The 17,568-nt window shown below is 39.1% G+C and overlaps 1 protein-coding gene across 18 annotated transcripts in view; it reads right to left on the bottom strand.

Annotated features, from left to right (window-relative positions):
* The window catches only part of ERC1 (ELKS/RAB6-interacting/CAST family member 1), a 301,837-nt gene that overhangs the window by 221,027 nt on the left and 63,242 nt on the right, over positions 1-17,568 (bottom strand). For all 18 annotated transcript variants that reach the window (XM_030040612.2, XM_041129573.1, XM_030040624.2 and 15 more), the window contains exon 3: positions 13,698-14,114. In XM_030040612.2, coding sequence (XP_029896472.1) covers positions 13,698-14,114 — 417 coding nt within the window. The remainder of the gene's footprint in view (positions 1-13,697; positions 14,115-17,568) is intronic.

Raw genomic sequence — 17,568 nt, 5'->3', positions numbered from 1 at the left:
CCCCTATCACCTGCCTGCTAAACTAATCTAAACTATTACTAGTTTCTCATGGAAGACATCCACATAATTTATTTGACTAGATGCTTACTGAAAACAATAATGCTGTGGTTTCTGTTTCAACAAGTTGTAGGGTGCAGCTGTGTTGATAACTCTCTTTTTCCACCTTATTTACCCCAGAGTAGCAACATTTAATTATGCATCATGAAAATCTTTCTCCACTGGGCCTTGAACATAGCTGGAAGTATATGACTGGATAGCACATTGCTCTAGAAGCTCAGAGTACACAGACAGGAGGACACAAAAGTCCACATGGTATTTCTGTTGACAAGAATTCACAGAACGAGCATGCTTCGAACTGCTTGCTAAGCAATAAAATGATAGAAAGCTGAAACAACTTGTTCTACCATACAACGTTGTTGGTTTCAAACCAACGAGAGGGAATACAGGAGAAACAATATAGTATCTATTCCACTTTTTCATTATTTGTCTTAGAATAGTATTGTCCTTATACCACACACTAATGTTAAATGTAGGAATGTGAATGTGAATACTGTTAGAATGTTAATATTAAATGACATAAAAATACTTTGGTGCCCATAGAGTATGAACTGTGGTATCAGTTAATCTAACAACAAATTGTATATGTACACACACACACAGCTTAGCCACCCACTCCCCTCAAACACCTAAAAGACAAATCCAAAAAGCCATCCACAAACTTGTATTTTCTATGGACATGGTGAAGAGACAACATTTTGTATGGTAGTCATACATGCAACTGGCTCCATAAGATTAATTATTTGAATGAGACTTGTAAGATTGTTAAGTGTTTTTACATAGCTGTGAAGTAAGCAAGATAGAAATGTGCAGTGATATGACAAGGGCCACAAGAAGAATTTTGCGTAAATTTGGCACAAGGCCATTTGCATAAATTGATGTCTGTGAATGGTAATAATAAGAAAATCCAGTAGAAGGTTTGTCTGTCTTTAAATACTGTACTTGTGCATTTCCTTAGAAGCTCTTTTTACAAGTATGTTCACAGTGTAGGAGGGTATTTTCTGAAAAAAGAAAACAAAACAAAAAAACAAACCTCCTGAAAAAACAAACCAGAAAACCCCTCTACATGTATTTGTTTCTCCCATAGTCAACAGATAACTTGAGAGCCTCTGGTCATGTATCAACTGACACCAGAGTGGAGCAATACCATTATTACTCTTCTACTTAGCTGTACCTGCATTCACATAATGGATTTACTCAAATCGAAACAGTCTAACCAGACTTTTCTTCCGGCCCAAGATGTCCTCTATCAGCCTGTAACGTACATGCCTGAAGAAAGGGTAGTGTGCATTCCTCTCTGCTATTTTGCTCAACTGATGTCCGAAGCACAGCATAATCAGTAATTTCTCATCACCAGCCCTCCACACTGTTCGTCTCTAGCACTCTTCCACTTTTCCATCTGCCTACAGGGTTAGGAGCATGCTTCTTTTTGTCTACAGTTAAAGAGATACAGCTTCTACCTATTCAACAGGTTTTAAATCAAATGAGGCAGCCACTTTAATATGCTGATGTTAAATCTAAGGAGGGGAACATACTACATTGAGATGCTTTTTCGGGGCGGGGGGGGTTGATCATAGGGTGATCTGAAGACTGCAGGCATTATCTCTGGGATCATCTCCTTAGTAGAGCTGTAAGCTTTTTTGAAGCAAACAGCAGTCAGCCCAACCAACTGAATCTTTTTCTACTGTTTCCTGTGCCCACACTCAAAAGAAGAAAAAAGAAGCTGTCAGCATACAGGATATCATCAGTACAAGCTGGACCAACATCATCAAGTCACTTTTATTACCTACTCCATCCTCAGCATTTTTCTTGAGACACATCAATGAAACTACTTTTCTAGTCTGTCTCCACCACTTACTATTCAAGTTGCCACCTCTTCAGAGGTAATATTTTAGAGATTCATTAGGTTATGCTGCTATACCTGCTTAGAAGAGAAGTTCATCATGAGGCTGAATTTGCTTTAAAAATGTCATTTCAACTAAGCATAGGACAGTCTGCCGCATACTCTGCCCATAAGAAACTCAGAGCTTATCTTACTACCCTCAATCAAGGACCAGAGACAAAAATCATAGCGCTACATATTGCCTTAATAAGAATAAGTTATGATGAGCTTCTAACACTCAAGACCAGCCTAAGCATTTAGAAATATCACGAGGAGCAGATCCAACACCCTCCATCTGTTTCTCAGTACCCTTACCAGGACCTGTCATGAAAAAAACCTGTTCTTCAGTGTCCTTGGTCTTCCTCCACAGGAAATAATCTCAGCTGCCTGCCTTAAGGTAGCTGTGGTATATTTTCCCTGTTTCCACCTCAGCCAGCTCTAACGTGTTTGATTCAAGAATTGCACAATAATTCCAAGATATTGTAGCTGTCAGTCCTTCTCATGAGCTCTGGATAGTGCGAGTTTCTGTCTTGTCACTGGCACAATGTTATTACAGACGCCTTTTCAACATCTTAGCCGGTATGGCTCTGTAGCCAGACTGAAGCCTTCAGAAATTTTCAAAGGATGCTTTTGTACAACTCAAGTGATAAGAATGGCTTCTTCCTGAAAAAATCTCCGTAACTGAAGTTTGCAGAGTGGACGCTAGGGACTGCATTCATGCATTCACCAAACAGTATATTTCTGGAGAGGCATCCAGATCCTTTATTGCTCTGGAAGAGCAGGCCTGTATCTATTTGGCTGAAGTGAACAGCACTGCTTGAAGTGATCCATTGTGCAAGTACACAAACATCTGAATAAGAAAGAAATGTGACTTCTGACTATCCCTCTCAAGAGGCTTATACATGCCTCACACCCTCCAGCCCTTTCTGAGTATTCTCAAGTCTTTTCCTGAGATTCCCAGGCTGAGAGGAAGCAAGAGGGTAAGACACACACTGTCCTTTTTGTAAACTCATGTGTGGCACATGAAGTGAGGTGGTATTTGAGAACACTCGTTGCATCACACATTCTACATTGCTGTAATACCAAAATATTCTGTAATCTCTGCTTGGCTACGAGAGCACCTAAGAATATACATATAAACAACACAACTCCAAGAATGTCTTTTAACTCCTTTGAGAGGAGACTAGTAAAAACAGTCCACTGCTGAAGACACCCCAGTCACATCTTGGCAGCATGCTCAAATTCATGTCCGCTTAAAAAAGAAAAAATTTATATGGGGGGATAAGAAGAGGATTTGAATCCCCCAAATTTTAGAATTAAAAAGAAGTTGCTTTTCCTAACTTCAAAACTCATGTATGGGAAAAAGGGAATAATTCTGAAAATGATTCTTTGAGCTTAAAAAGGTAAAGAAAGATCCAAGAGTGAAAAGTATCCTACTCTGAATTGCATGAGCTTTTACTAAATGCAGAATGTTGTAACTCCAGCTGTTCCTGTCACATCAGTTGTACAACCATCCAAGGACTGTTACTGTAGAATAAAATAAAACAGCTTTGTCATGGTTTAAGCCCAGCCACCAACAAAGCACCACGAACCCGCTTGCTCACTCCTCCCCTGCCCCAGCCCCAGTGGGATGAGGAGGAGAAAACATAAAGGAACGCTCGTGGGTCAAGACATGGACCAGGGAAGGATCACTCACCACTTATGGTCACAGGCAAGACAGACTCAACTTGGGGATAAACAAAATCAATTGAACTTACTACCAATCAAACCAAAACAAGGATAATGAGAAGTAAACCCAAATCTTATAACACCTTCCCCCCACCCCTCCTTCCTTCCCAGCTCAACTCCTCTCCCAGTTTTCTCTCCCTCCTCCCCCTGCGGAATGGGGATTGCAGTCAGTTCATCACACGCTGTCTCTGCCGCTCCTTCCTCCTCAGGGGGAGGACTCCTCACTCTTCCCCTGCTCCACCGTGGGGTCCCTCCCACGGGAGACAGTCCTCCACGAACTTCTCCAACGTGAGTTCTTCCCACGGGCTGCAGTTCTTCACAACCTTCTTGGGCACGGGTCCTTTCCACGGGCTGATCTTCAGTCACAGACTGCTCCAGCGCGGGCTTTCCCAAGAGTCACAGCCGTCTTGGGGGCCATCTTGAGCCCTGCTCAGCGTGGGCTCCTCTCTCCCCGGGCTGCAGGTGGGCATCTGCTCCCCCGCTCCCCTCCGTGGGCTGGGGGGACAGCCTGCCGCCTCACCGCGGGCTGCGGGGGCATCAAAACCTCCTCCGGCACACCTCCTCCCCTCCTTCCTCACTGGCCTCGGTGTCTGCAGAGGGGTTCCTCTCACATCCCGCTCCCCTCTCCGCTGCAGGTTCCCCTTCCGAAATCTGCTCTCCCGGAGCCGCTACCGCCGTCGCTGAGGGGCTCGGCCTGGGCCAGCGGCGGGTCCGGCTTGGAGCCGGGGAAGCTTCCAGCACCTTCTCACAGGAGACACCCCTGCGGGCCCTCCCCTGCTAACAAAACGCCACCACACAAACCCAAACTAAGCTTGATAACAGAAAATAAATTAAAACAAATTCTTGTGAACTTTTAGAAACTGCGAAAATGAAAAATAGGAAGGTCAAAAAATAATATGCCAAAAGTCTAACAATATATTAGTTTTATTTTAGTAGTGCAATTACATACTAGATAATTTCCAGTTGTGCAGAGACATGGTCTCTGACCTGAGAACATAAAAGCAACCACTACTATAGAAATGGAAATAGATGGAATACACAGTAGGAGGACAGCATGTCACTAAAGGGATGCTGACATACAGTGTCTGCTTTTTACATTGCACAGCATTTTCCCAAATAGAAAATTCTTCTAAGCTTTTTCTTTAGAAATGCCTGTATCTCCACTGTCTGAAGTGATGCTTTTGCACTTTGGCAAAGGAAATGTCCTACTTCTATCACCTTGAGTAATTCCACTGTGATTTGGATGACATGACCTGCTGAAAAACAACACCTCGCACCTCTCGATTACATAGTAAAGACTTAATTTTGGCAACATGCCTACAATTCTAAAGAGCCTGAGAACAGGGCCACAGGCAGGCCGAACCTCCCTAAGATTTAAGTGTGGCTGCCGAAGGAAGGTTGTGCACAGGTATCCCTAATTGTGAAATACAGGTTACATACTTATCTTTCAGTGGCAGAATAGAGAAATATTAATATATCATCTCTGACGTATTCAGAATCTGTTGTGGACACACACCACCACAGATGAATGAAAACATTTTCATCTTCAAAACAAGACTTTGCACAATAATTAAAAGCATAGGGCCACACACAGATATCAGGATCAGAAAAAACACAAAACTAATCCTTCATTCCTTGCAAGTTATCCATTCTGATAAAGTAATAAAGCCTTATTCCTTTGTTTTACTTTTATACAGAAAGGACTTTCACATGTAACTGATACTGTTCCATAACAGACAAGTAAACTTCAACACCTTCTTACCTTTGAATGCAACTTAAATTATTATAACAAGGGATAGCTCTTATATATATGTTTTGTGTTTTTAATGTTTTTATATGTTCGATGATTCCTTTCTTTTAAAAAAATATAACAGAAAGGGAGAAGAAGCTACTTGTTCCCAAGTTTTGTGCAACAAGCAATGCTTTTCACTGTTAATTATTATTACTATTAAAAATACACACCATATTTCAGTTTAGCCAGTGGGAACTTCTAGCCACCATGTATCAGCACAACATTGCCAAGAATATTGAAGAATGCTCTATTATGCAATTTCTATTCCACCTTTCACGTTTAATACCCCATTATTACAAGCTAGTAGAGTTTCTACAATTCTTTCACATAAACAAGAAAAGCTTTAAGTGGAGGGACACCTCATCACCCGTTTGGCAATAGTGCTACCACAACAGGTATACTGTGTCCATTTTGTGTGTCTACAATTTAAAAATAATATTGCTATATTGAAGGGAGTTCAAAACAACAACTGCAGGAGCATAATTTTTCTTTAGAAAAAATATCAAAACAAAAATTATTATGCAAATCGATCACAACTTTAAAGTACCTTCACAGGCAAAAAAAATTCAAAATGGGTTGTTCTGTCCAAAAAGCATTAATTCAATAACTGGAAACTGAAGGTTAAAAATAGTCAGAAGTTTTAAACAGTGTTTAAGTGTCCACCTTAACCAGAGTTGGGGGTGGTACTTCATCACTACCAATTTTTAATTAAGAATAGCTATTTTCCTTTAAAAAAAAAAAATCTACTTCAAAATAGATAGAAACTAAAAGTGTGCATCATATTACCTTACGTCTGCCAAGTAGGTCTGCAAGGTAGCACAGTACGCCTATGAGAAACAATACTGTAATTTTTCTGGTCAGCATAATGCATAATTACATAGAACAGCTCATCAGACATACTAAGAACATTGAATATGTAAAGAATAGCTGTGATCAAGTGATTTTAATACACCATAAAGAATGAAAAATTCTGTGTTTTTTTCTTGACCAAGAAATGCCAAAATAATTGAAAATTAGAAAATATAGTTTAGAATTGAAGGAGTCCTCAATACTGAGCAGTATCAGCACTCTGTCTTTAAAATATTAATAAATTACACACATGTGCATAATAGTGAAGGAAGGAATGTAATCAGATCCTTTTCTTCCTTCATAACCTGGCCATACTATTCATTGTTATTCCCTTTGTTACTCTTGCCTCTGATTTTGCATAGTATTTGGAAAAAATGGGAAGGTGCACTTTTAAGCAATGACGTTTTTATAGTGGAGTAGGCTGTATGCTTAAAAATACAGCAACTTCTCTTTCAGTAGCACCACAAGTTAAGCACTTTCCAAAGCAAAAAAGGACATGCCTTCCATTTCCTGCAGAACCTACATAATCAGACAGCACGTATCACATAGAAAATAAGGAAAATATGCTCTTTCATACATTAATTTCTTTTTTAAAAAATTGACAAAAAAATATCATGTGCAATTAAAAACACAGCTGTAATTCTGACTTTTTTTATCTTAACTGGCCTACCCACGTCTTTACATGATCAAATATGATGTTCTGTGCAGGATCTTTGCATCATTCAGTGGACTGGATAGTTTTAGTTAACTAAAAAATCTTTGGTTTCGTTCTCCAACATGTAGTTCAGGCCTTACTGTCATTCTTTTATAAAGTGACACATAAGACATTCCAAACTGCAATGGCATTAAAAAAAGCAAAGTGTATAAAGAATAAATTATGCATGCTCTCAAGTTGCAATAGCCCAATTTCTCAAATTTTGTTCTACAAAAGCTCTACATGTTTTAAAAGTACTTCTAGACAGATCGAGTGTTTCTAATAAAGACACAACTATTTAAATTATCTTGATTTAAATCACTTCTCCCTGCTGTCCTCTTCTGAAAGGTCAAAAGAATGAAGCAGCAGCAGAAAAAGCAAAAACTTAATTTTTTTTTAATTCATCAGAAAGACGTCCCCTAATATGATGGTAGTAAGAGTTCCAGTTACTGAATCAATCTATCTACTTCAGCAAACCAAAAATTCACTCTAAAAGTGTGTCTTATTTATGTTGCAAAATCTTAGAATAGGACAAAAGTGTTCTTTGAGATAACTCTAATTGCTCCAATTAAAATTTCTAAATCCTTCTCTATGCCTGGAGCAGAAAAGGGTAAGAATTTTAACACACACATGGAAAAAGAAGTTCTTTGCAAAACTTGTCAAAGTTAATTAAAGTCTGCTTAGATAAGGCAAACAACCTTTCTCTTCACTGGGCATTGTTCAGCAGTGCTCCGATGGTATGTCTACATAGCACATCCATCCTTTCTCACTAAGGTCCTTGCTGCTGCTCTTTAAACATCACATTATCAAGTTTGATAATCTAAAGCTAAGTCAAGTATACTTATGTTATAGCCTAGTGTGCCTGCTCGCTGCTCTGACAGACATCTACCCTAAGTGGAGACGTAATAGAGTGCTCGCAGAAATTTGGTGTTACTTCCTAGAATAAAGTGAGCACTGTTCAATTCAAAATAGCTACAAACAGGGATCAGTTCTTGTAATAAGGCCATACTAGATAACTGTAGTACAGTTCACAAACAGGACTTTGTGCAGTTGCCATTCCAACAAACACTGAAAATGAAAAGAAATAATAGCTTTTTCTGCCATAGCCTCTTTCCTTAAGTTCATTGTAAATGAATGCCCTTATGAATGACTCATTTCAGTGACTGCTTTACATACAAACCTACCCTTTATTTGTTAAGCACTATATCCCTAACTCCTTAATTCACTTTTGCACTCAGTTGTATTAAAAATCCACCTTGTTTGAATGGGCCCAATTATTTAAAAAAAAACCAAAACAAAAAACCAAATCAAAACTTTAATTTACTACCAAACACAGTTTTTTGTGTCACAAAGTGCAAAGCTACTGTTGGTTTCCTTGTTGCACACCACAATAACATGCAAACCTTGAACCTAGAACTGACTCCTGAAGAAACCTTCTAGATAGAGAGGCACCTTTCTGTTTCCGAGTAAAGGGCTGTAGTCAGCCATCTGTCCCAGACCTGGATTCACAGTTCAGGGAATAACTGTCTAATTTTTGTCTATCAAATCAAATGACTGTTTCATTCTTTATGATGAACTATGTTGCCATTCTATTACACTGATATTTCAATGAACACCTCACTCCACATTCAGTACCTGCTTAGCCTTAAAGTTTGAGCCAACCACTCTCTTTTCCCAGGAGAATGCTATGGCTACAACATCACAGTTTGACTTAAAGGGAGACTTGTTTTTGGCCTCTTGCTGAAAGTACTGACAACAGCCACATACAGCCCATCACAAGTCACTTGCAGGACTTACATATCCTTCATTATAAATATGTGCTAAAACTGTTACGAAGGAAGAACTAGCACTGTGCATGACTTCTACTGCACCTATTCAGGAAAAGCCAATGGTTAGGGCCATGTATATTATCAGGACTCTGAATATATGTTATACAAGGCATGATGGGATTGATGGCTTCACAGGTATATTGAGTAGATACCAATAAGCACACTGGCCAATGAAAAGAATAGAATACATTTGGGAATTTCTCCTCATACATCCTCCTTAGTTATGATTTGAGACATCAAAGGATATCCCTACCTGAGCAGGAGAAATGCAGTGATATGTCAGTATATCCTGGAGACTCCAATTAGTATATGCCATAGCACCGCTGTGAACAAAGACGTATTTGGCTTGCAGAGTATTTATGTCCAGTAGCAACCCAGAGACAAACAGGTCATCAGATTAACTACTGTTGTCAAGTCTGTGCTGATATCCCTTGTGAAGGAGTAAGAAAACGGGACAACACTGCTGAAGTTGTTTGGCAAATATCTGACAATAATACACAATGAGCAATTTCTTTTTGTTGCCCCTGGGTAGAACTAATATGGATAGTTTTGGTTTTATCCTTTCTTCTAGGTAGATGAGAAATTTGGCCTAAACCTTTTTCTCTAAAAACTCTCAAGAAGTTACCTCTTTACTGACTGTGACGCCAGAAGTATAAGATTTCAGTTCTTTCTTCAGATACACATTCCTAAAGACAGAGAGCAATAAACAATTCAAAAGAGAAAGGTTTAACCAAGTCGGTGTAATGATGTTGGACTGTCCTTACAAATCATAGTTTGCCCAAAGTACTCCAAGTGTCTAGAACACCAAATGTAGATACAATCACATCATATTCTGCCATAAATTGCATCGATATTTGGTGTATCTATTACTCTGTGTAGCTGAGAAAAACCATGTTTCTATTCAGTGCATCTAGCATTTGGGGCGGGAGGGTAGCAAAAGCAAGGAGGTTGTCAAAAAGAGCACAGCAAGCTTCATTATCTTTAGAGCTACGTGCTGTCACTGCCATCACTGATAATTCTACAACAGGTGAGTCTGGAATAAAGAGGTGGCAGTTAACGTAACTTGGGAGCTATTCTGGAAGCTGTAGTCCGGCTGCTGGATTTCATCAAGTATTTCTTGCTGGTATGATAATAATCTTGTTTCTGAAAGTTAAGTCTAGAATACCAACAATAATATGAATAATTTTCACTAAGACTTAAGAAGGGGTATTCAAAATAGCAGCCATCTTTTTATAAGCTGTGAAGCTCAGGCTTGTTTTCTAGGGTAGAGGAATGTGACACAGCCACAGTCATCTGCAGAAGTCAGAGCATCCAGATCCATGTCTGTGTTCAGATGTTCAATGAGACATTTAATTTTTCATTAATTTTGTGTTAATGAGAGACTGTCCTCTGTATCAGTGAGTTGCCAAATACATCCTATGCTGGATACAGGATCCTTCCTATGAACTTGTATGGAAAGATTGCTTGAGTTCCCCAGAATTCAGAACATTTGGGAAAAGCCCAAGAGAATCAAATTGCTTACAGAGATACCTCTCACTATCTGCAGAAGAATCCATTTCATAACTTGGATATGGGAGACTGAGACAGTGCTCAGGGAGATGATCAAAGATATGCAGTATCTTCTGTATGAAGTACAATTAAGTAGTATTGGACTTTCCAGCCTGGAAAAAGACAGAACTTGGAAGGGATATGACAAATCTAAAATTGTGAGTGGCACACAGTCTTGGTAGCGATCACCTGTTCACTCTGTCTTCCAGTGCAAGAGCAAGAGGCTGTCAATGAAGCTACTGGGAGACAGGTTCAAACCCAGAAGAAATGAGGCAGGTTCTTCCTGCAACAGAGAGTAGGCCTGTAGAACCACTTACCAAATGATGTTACGGCTGCAAAAGTTTACACGAGCTCAAGAAGACACTGACCATGTACTCAGATGGCAGATCCATGGAGGATACTAAACTGACAAGTCACAAAAAGTTCAAGAAAACCCTCATCTGTAAATAGTTGGGAAGATGGGACAGCATTACAGAGAAGTATCATGTTTGCTTTGTTCTTACCCTTTCCTGGGTGTCTGCATATGGCCATTATATGAATGACCTGAACCAGTACAGCTATTCCTTCATTATGATCTTATCAGAACCACAAGTCCAGACTTTCTAAGAATTTCTTTTCCCTAGGAAATTAGTGTAATCTTTAGTACAATCGCAGTAATTGCCATAGCTGAAGAAATCAAAGAATTCACATTTAATTTTCAAGGTCAAACTGCTGGCCGCTGCACCTGCACTGTCTGTCTGAAAAACCATCTGATGACCTTGAGTCTCAACATCATGCTTCGAATTACATGCAGGCTTCAAAGTTGAAAAATGGAGGGAAACCTTTTTGCTTCAAGATGCAGATCTTTATTGTTATTCCCAGCAGAAATTTTTACCAGGAGTCTAACACACTTGTAAAATCAGAAACAGTACTAGTGGATTCTGACATCTCAGAACTTGCTTTAGTTCTGAGCGGATGGTCAACGCTGCTATTAAAGTTTTTCTCAGCTTTTCAAATGTGTTAGAACATGAAGTATAAATGCTAACCTTCTATGCACATGCAAATCCCTTTGAGTTACTAATGCTTCCCTTAACAGCAGTATTTAAAGAAGAGTTTAGCATGCCTTTCCAGATACTGGGAATGCTAGATATAGAATCATCAAGCAAGTAGATTGATTTCTTCAAGGCAGCTCAAAAATTCCATAGTTAGTATCTGGGGTAGCAAAGGGCTAAAATAACCTAAAACTATGGAAATATAGATAAACACATAATAGAAGATTAACTGAGGAGGGTGATGCAGATAAACCTAAGAGGTTCTGCACAGAGCCAGCTTCCAAGTGTGGAACAGTGATAGCAACTCTGAACCAGATCCTGCAGAGCAGAGCAACTTGGTGCTCAGGAAGTCAGATGCAGCCCGCTACAGTTCAGCAACATCCCCTGATTTTCTCCACCTTTCTGGAGCCCCAAGCATGAGACCTGAGTTTCATGTAAACAAGCCTGAGTTCAGTTAGCTCAGTCTAGCTCAGAGCTCAAGGACAACACACTAACAAAACCCTTTCTGATGTGACCGAGTTCCATAAGGAGATGATTTGGCATCTCTGCACATGGCACCATGTTTCCAAGGCTACTAGAGTGCTCAGCTTCAAGGCTGGATCCAACACCATATCAATAGCTTGAGCTACAAATTACAGTATACCCAGCTTACCCTTCTCAATGTATTAGAGCTGGGTGTGCAGCAGGAGTAATTAGTTTTAAAAGTTAGATAAACAGCATCTGCACTGTCAAAATCAGTAAGTCATCTCTACCTTCCCCAGGAAATCTTTTACCATGAAGGCTAAGATTTAAATGATTGATAATTTCCAGATATGTGTGAATGAAGCAAGAATTCTTATCTCTCAACATCTACTCATCAGCAGCAGAAACAAAACGTAACCGCATTCCTAAAAAATTACACAGCTCCTGCCAGCTTTTCATTTGTGTTGCTGGACTTAAAGCAGAAACAAATGGAAGCCATTTGGGGCTCTTCCTGAAATAGATACAAGAATTGGAACAGAATTATCATGGGTTGCTAAATAAAGGAAAAACTGTAGTGTAGAAGCTCTGGAATCATATTATCTTCACTCCAGATACTCAAGAGATTACTGCTCTAAAAAAATAAATCTGGCCTAAATCTGGCTCAGAAATGCAATGGGCTCTAGCTTTCTTATATAAATGCTTGAAAGAGCACAAGTACAATGGGTCAGACCATGGAAAACATATGAATAAGAGGTATTAAGAAGTATCTATTTGCTGCAAACACTCATCTCAAAAACCTCTGTGCCAGACCTTGCTTCCCTGGCTTCTTAGAGAGGGGGCTTAAATCTTGTGTACGCATCAGGCTTTCAAAAAAATGCTGAACCACAAAGTAGACATACAAGGCCCAAAACAGGTCATTAGATTCACACACACATATTACACACACATGTATAGCTATCAATTAATGCATTCAATCTACAGGTACATGTAAAATAACCTTTACAGAAAATCTTATCATTAGTGAATACCTGCATATACATACCTACCTGTATATGTACACAACACATGCTGAATTACTAGCCTTTAAGAAGTTAATAATAGAATACTTTAGGAGGCTGGTTGACAAGAGCATAATGCATTTAACAATATCAAGAAATTTAATGACACTGGCTACACAACAACTCATTTTCCTTTATTTTTCTAAGATACTTATATGAAGCCCATATTTTATTATCATTAGTTTAGGATGATCAATAGTGAAGAATGCCTGTTATTGTACTCCTCTAAGGTGCAATACAGATGTAACAACGGTTTTTCTTTTCTGTTTTCAGAGGGATGGGGGGAAGGGGTTACTATGTGTGCAGCAGTGTCCCTTTAAGTAATCTTTTTTTTGGCTGTGCATCCAGGGCAGCTAATAGTTTTATCAAATACCCTTCACAGCAAGACGACTGTTTCCATGGAAACTGTAGAGCAATCATCCATTACTCCTGCAAAGATTTCTCTCAGCTCTCTCCTAAATACAGGTAGCTACTTTCTTTCAAACTAAAATAGAACGGAAGAATGAATTTTACAGCCTGTGTGACAACTCACCTCCAGAGCTTCATATGGAGACTACGGGGAAAGTGGGGCCTAAAGCACAAAACCCCAGAAAGCACATGCAAGGAAGCCACAAAGAAGTTTTAAAATGGAGACAAATTCTGTCAAGTCTGCAATGTAAAATACAGGTTATAGAGAGGATGGAAGATTCTTTCCTCACAGCTGTGAAATGGAGAGGAGACAGAGAAGAGCTTAAGATTGGAGATGAACCCAGAGCTTTGTCACTTACCTCTCTCAGCATGTTGTTTTCTTTTTCCTTCTGTTCGAGAAGGCTCTCCAAGTGGTGCACATGCATCTCTGCCTCAGCCAACCGTCTTGTTCGCTCATGATCTTCCTCAGTGGCTTTTGCTGACAGACCTTTACTCTGCAGCATCTCCAGCAGCTTTTTGATGGACTCATCACGTGCATTTAAGGTCTGTTTCTGTGTCTCAATACGCAGTTCCATCTCTTCTAAGGTTTTACGTAGCAGGAAGAGTTCCTTGGCCTGGCGTTCGTGCTCTGCATGAAGTCGTTGGAAGTTTTCCTCTGTCAGCTCTGCCACAAAGGGCTCACTGGTTCTAGTGTTGCTGTCCTGCTGGAACAGCTGGTTCAGGTCCCGCTGGATCCGAAGCTCATCTTGGAGAGCCTGGATAGTCATCTGCATATGCTAAAAGAATAAATAAATAAAATCAGAGAATTCCCTCCACTGGAGAAATAAAGAGAACAGTATGAGCCATGTCAGTCCTCCTGAACTACCAACCAAGAGGAAACTGCAACACTGACAGACAAACATCGTTTTCTGAAAGCAGAATTGAGGTGGAACTGAGTTATACTACAGAAATTTCACATCCCTCCTTCTATGCCTGGTAGAGGTTGCTTAACACTACAAACCTCTTACTCAGGTGACTCTCCCACTTCCACCAACTTGAGTAAGCCACTATTTCAAATGGGAAAATGTCAGTAGGCATTTGTCAGTAAGCTGAGAGCTTAAATATTTTTTTTCCAAATGTTTGCCTACCCTATAGAAGAATTCTGCATAAGAAGTCCTCGAATAAATAGAATTACTATCTTGACAAAGCAGTGAGACACATGACTATTAGAATTTACATACCATCTAATAAAACGTAATCAGCCATGAAGGCTCCCAAGGTCTTCAGTACTATCACTGCACGTAGCACAGATTTCCCAGTTGACTTAAAAGAAACTTCAGCATATCAGGAAGAACTACAACTATAGAAAACTGGATACATGCTGACTGCAGGGAAGGGTCACATCATACAATTTTATGCATGAGGATCTCAGTACAGAACAGAAATTACCACCTTACAAAGAGGAATGTGAAGTCAATCAAATGATCAGCAGTAATTTGTGGCTGTGCAAGACAATAAATGCTGTCTCAAGGACTCTGAATACAGTAGGTTAATATAGTGGGATAATATAGGAGAAGCACAGTTTGCCTAGCAAAAAATCCTCACTTCATATTTAGATAAACATTCGTTTTCTTCTCTGCAAGACAGAAATATTAAGACAATAACAGAGAAGTACTAACACACTGAAAAAAGATCTGATTACCTAGGATAAGATAAACATCGAGTGATACATCTCTACTCCCTTAAGAGTGGCAGACATGCTTACAATTTGGTCTGAATGTGAACAAGTCAGATGGACTGATCCCTGGGGTCTACCTTTATATTACAAAAATCAGTGTCTGCAACATAGCTACTTCCAGTATTCACTAGGACTAAATTACTAGTTAGTATTAGTAATAACCTATTATCAAGCTTGATGCAGGAGACACACTGTTAAGGTCTATAATGTAAAGATGGTACCAAATTAATATGTTTGACATAAATCCAAGTACTTCATTTTACTCAAATATTTGTGAAAAGAGAAGATGTAAAAAGATCTAGGTTTAAATATTACTTCAAGAATATATTTATCACAATTCTTATGTAAAATTCCTTGGAGAACTATCTTTTCCCTGAAATAAAAGGATATTTTTATCCTGTCATTTCCTTTCCTGTCTGGAAATGTTCCTGGGCAACTGGCTCTAGGTAGCCCTGCTTGAGCAGGGAGCTTGGACCAGCTGACCTCCAGAGGTCCCTTCCAACCTCAACCATCCTGTGATTCTATGAAAAGACAACAGACAGAAGACAGTATTGGCAGCACAGTTACCTACCTTTAACCTGTTTTAGAAACATCAACGATTAGTTTGGTTGTATAGAAAGGTGCATAAAAGCAGTCCAAACCCATTTTCTGTACAAAGGTCAGTACTTTAGACTGAGTACTTCCCCTCCTTTTGTGTTCTGGCCTAAGAGCTTTTCAAAACTGAAGGTGCTGTTTCACAATCAGCTCACCTAAGACCACACTACCACTAAAAGGAACAGTCCATGTCTCTGTATAAGAGAAGAAAAGAAATATCTCAGGGGAATCAATATGGATTTAAAAAATACTTTTAGAAATCACTTTTTTAAAATTATAGATTTCAATTTTCATTTATTGTCATTTCTCCAAACCACAGTCAAAATGAGAATGTCAGACAACCTCCAAGCCTTAAAACTGAGGCACTACCACACATGCCAGCATTCACATAGGCAATCGAAACTACTATGTCTGTTCAATTAATGTATGTTGCGCAAGCTGTAAAAGAAAACCCACTGCATTCATGAAAAGGTTTGCTTCATCTGTACCTATACCAATAAAGTCAGTAGGACTACAACAGCAGTAGTGAGAGAATATCCCTAAATTTCGTTAAACTTTAAAAATAACCTCACTGGATAGAACTTCACAATTCCACACACGAGTTAATTCCATTTGTATGTGAGAAGCCCTACTTATCCACAGCCCAGCTGTGTGTTGTTCCTCCAGCTAATGAACAAATTCCCACATGCTTCCACCTGCCTCTCCACATACCGCCACTTCAGCATTTCCTTTCTCCCAGGCGAGAAAAGAGCTGCTTCTGAACAACCACATATCTACTAAATGAAATTACTTCCTCTATTCAGTGTTGTCTCAGACTCAAACTAGGGGTATTTATAAACATCAATGGACTAAATCACCACAACCAAACTCCCACATTTTTACCATTTGATCTGCTGTGAAATCTCATTTCAGGTTACATATGCAAAAACTGTGTCTCAGACCCACAGAAATTATCACCCCCAAAGTTGGAAAAGCCTCCATGCAACTTTAGGGTCAAAGAACTGAAATCTATTATATGATTCAGTAACATGATGTGAAGAAAAATTAATACCAGTGACAAACAGTATTTATTGGTATCCATCAGTCTGTTAAGTAAGGACAAAAGTTTGGAACACTTGACATGAATGGTCAGCAACTGCGTTGAATTCAGTTTCCCAGGAAAAATGAAGAGGTGGGGCAAGAGGAAGTGTTAGCACCAAGCTTATGAATTACTGTCACTGTTCTCTGAATTGCTCAGCTGAGAGCAAACTTCATTATGTGCAAGGTAACTGGAAAATACGCCATAGAAAATTATTCTATGCTTTTGACACCCACTCCTTGCCAACATGCAAGATGTATGCAAAATGGGTTGTTTGCTTTGCTTTCCAAAAATTTTTTATGATTTTCAGAATAATGCCGTAATACCCTTTATTAATTGGCATCATAAATAAACTACTTTTTCAGTTAACATAGCTTGTCTTCTATACAATTTCAAAGAAAACATCCTTTTCCTTCTGAAGGAGCAGGCAAGTCTTACTAGCTTCCCATCTATTTCTCAGACTTCATTTTTAAATCAGTGACTATACCAGAAAGGCAAAATATTTTCCAAGTTCACGCATTAGTATCCACTGATGCTTAATCCTATTTCTACTACCTGACTAGAGACCTCAATCAAACTTGAAAAATACTGCTGAAATTGTCTTATCTAGAAATAAACAAGTAAAAATACTTTTAATACCACTGAGCTTGGTTACATCATACTGTGCTGAGTAAGTACCAATCATGCTTTTCTTAAATAGTTTAATAAAGGTAACAATTAAAGTCAAAGCAACTACGTTGAAGCTGTAGTTTGCTTGAAGCTTATTGCTCTTATTTCAGACCTTGAGGATTCCCTGTTTTTTCAAGTAACGAAAATTGGTCTTTAAGCCCCACTACAAATT

The sequence above is a fragment of the Aquila chrysaetos genome, chromosome 17 (assembly GCF_900496995.4).
Source record: "Aquila chrysaetos chrysaetos chromosome 17, bAquChr1.4, whole genome shotgun sequence".
NCBI lineage: Eukaryota > Metazoa > Chordata > Aves > Accipitriformes > Accipitridae > Aquila > Aquila chrysaetos.
The sequence above is the reverse complement of the archived record's forward strand: the minus strand, read 5'-3'. Positions and strand labels throughout refer to the sequence as shown.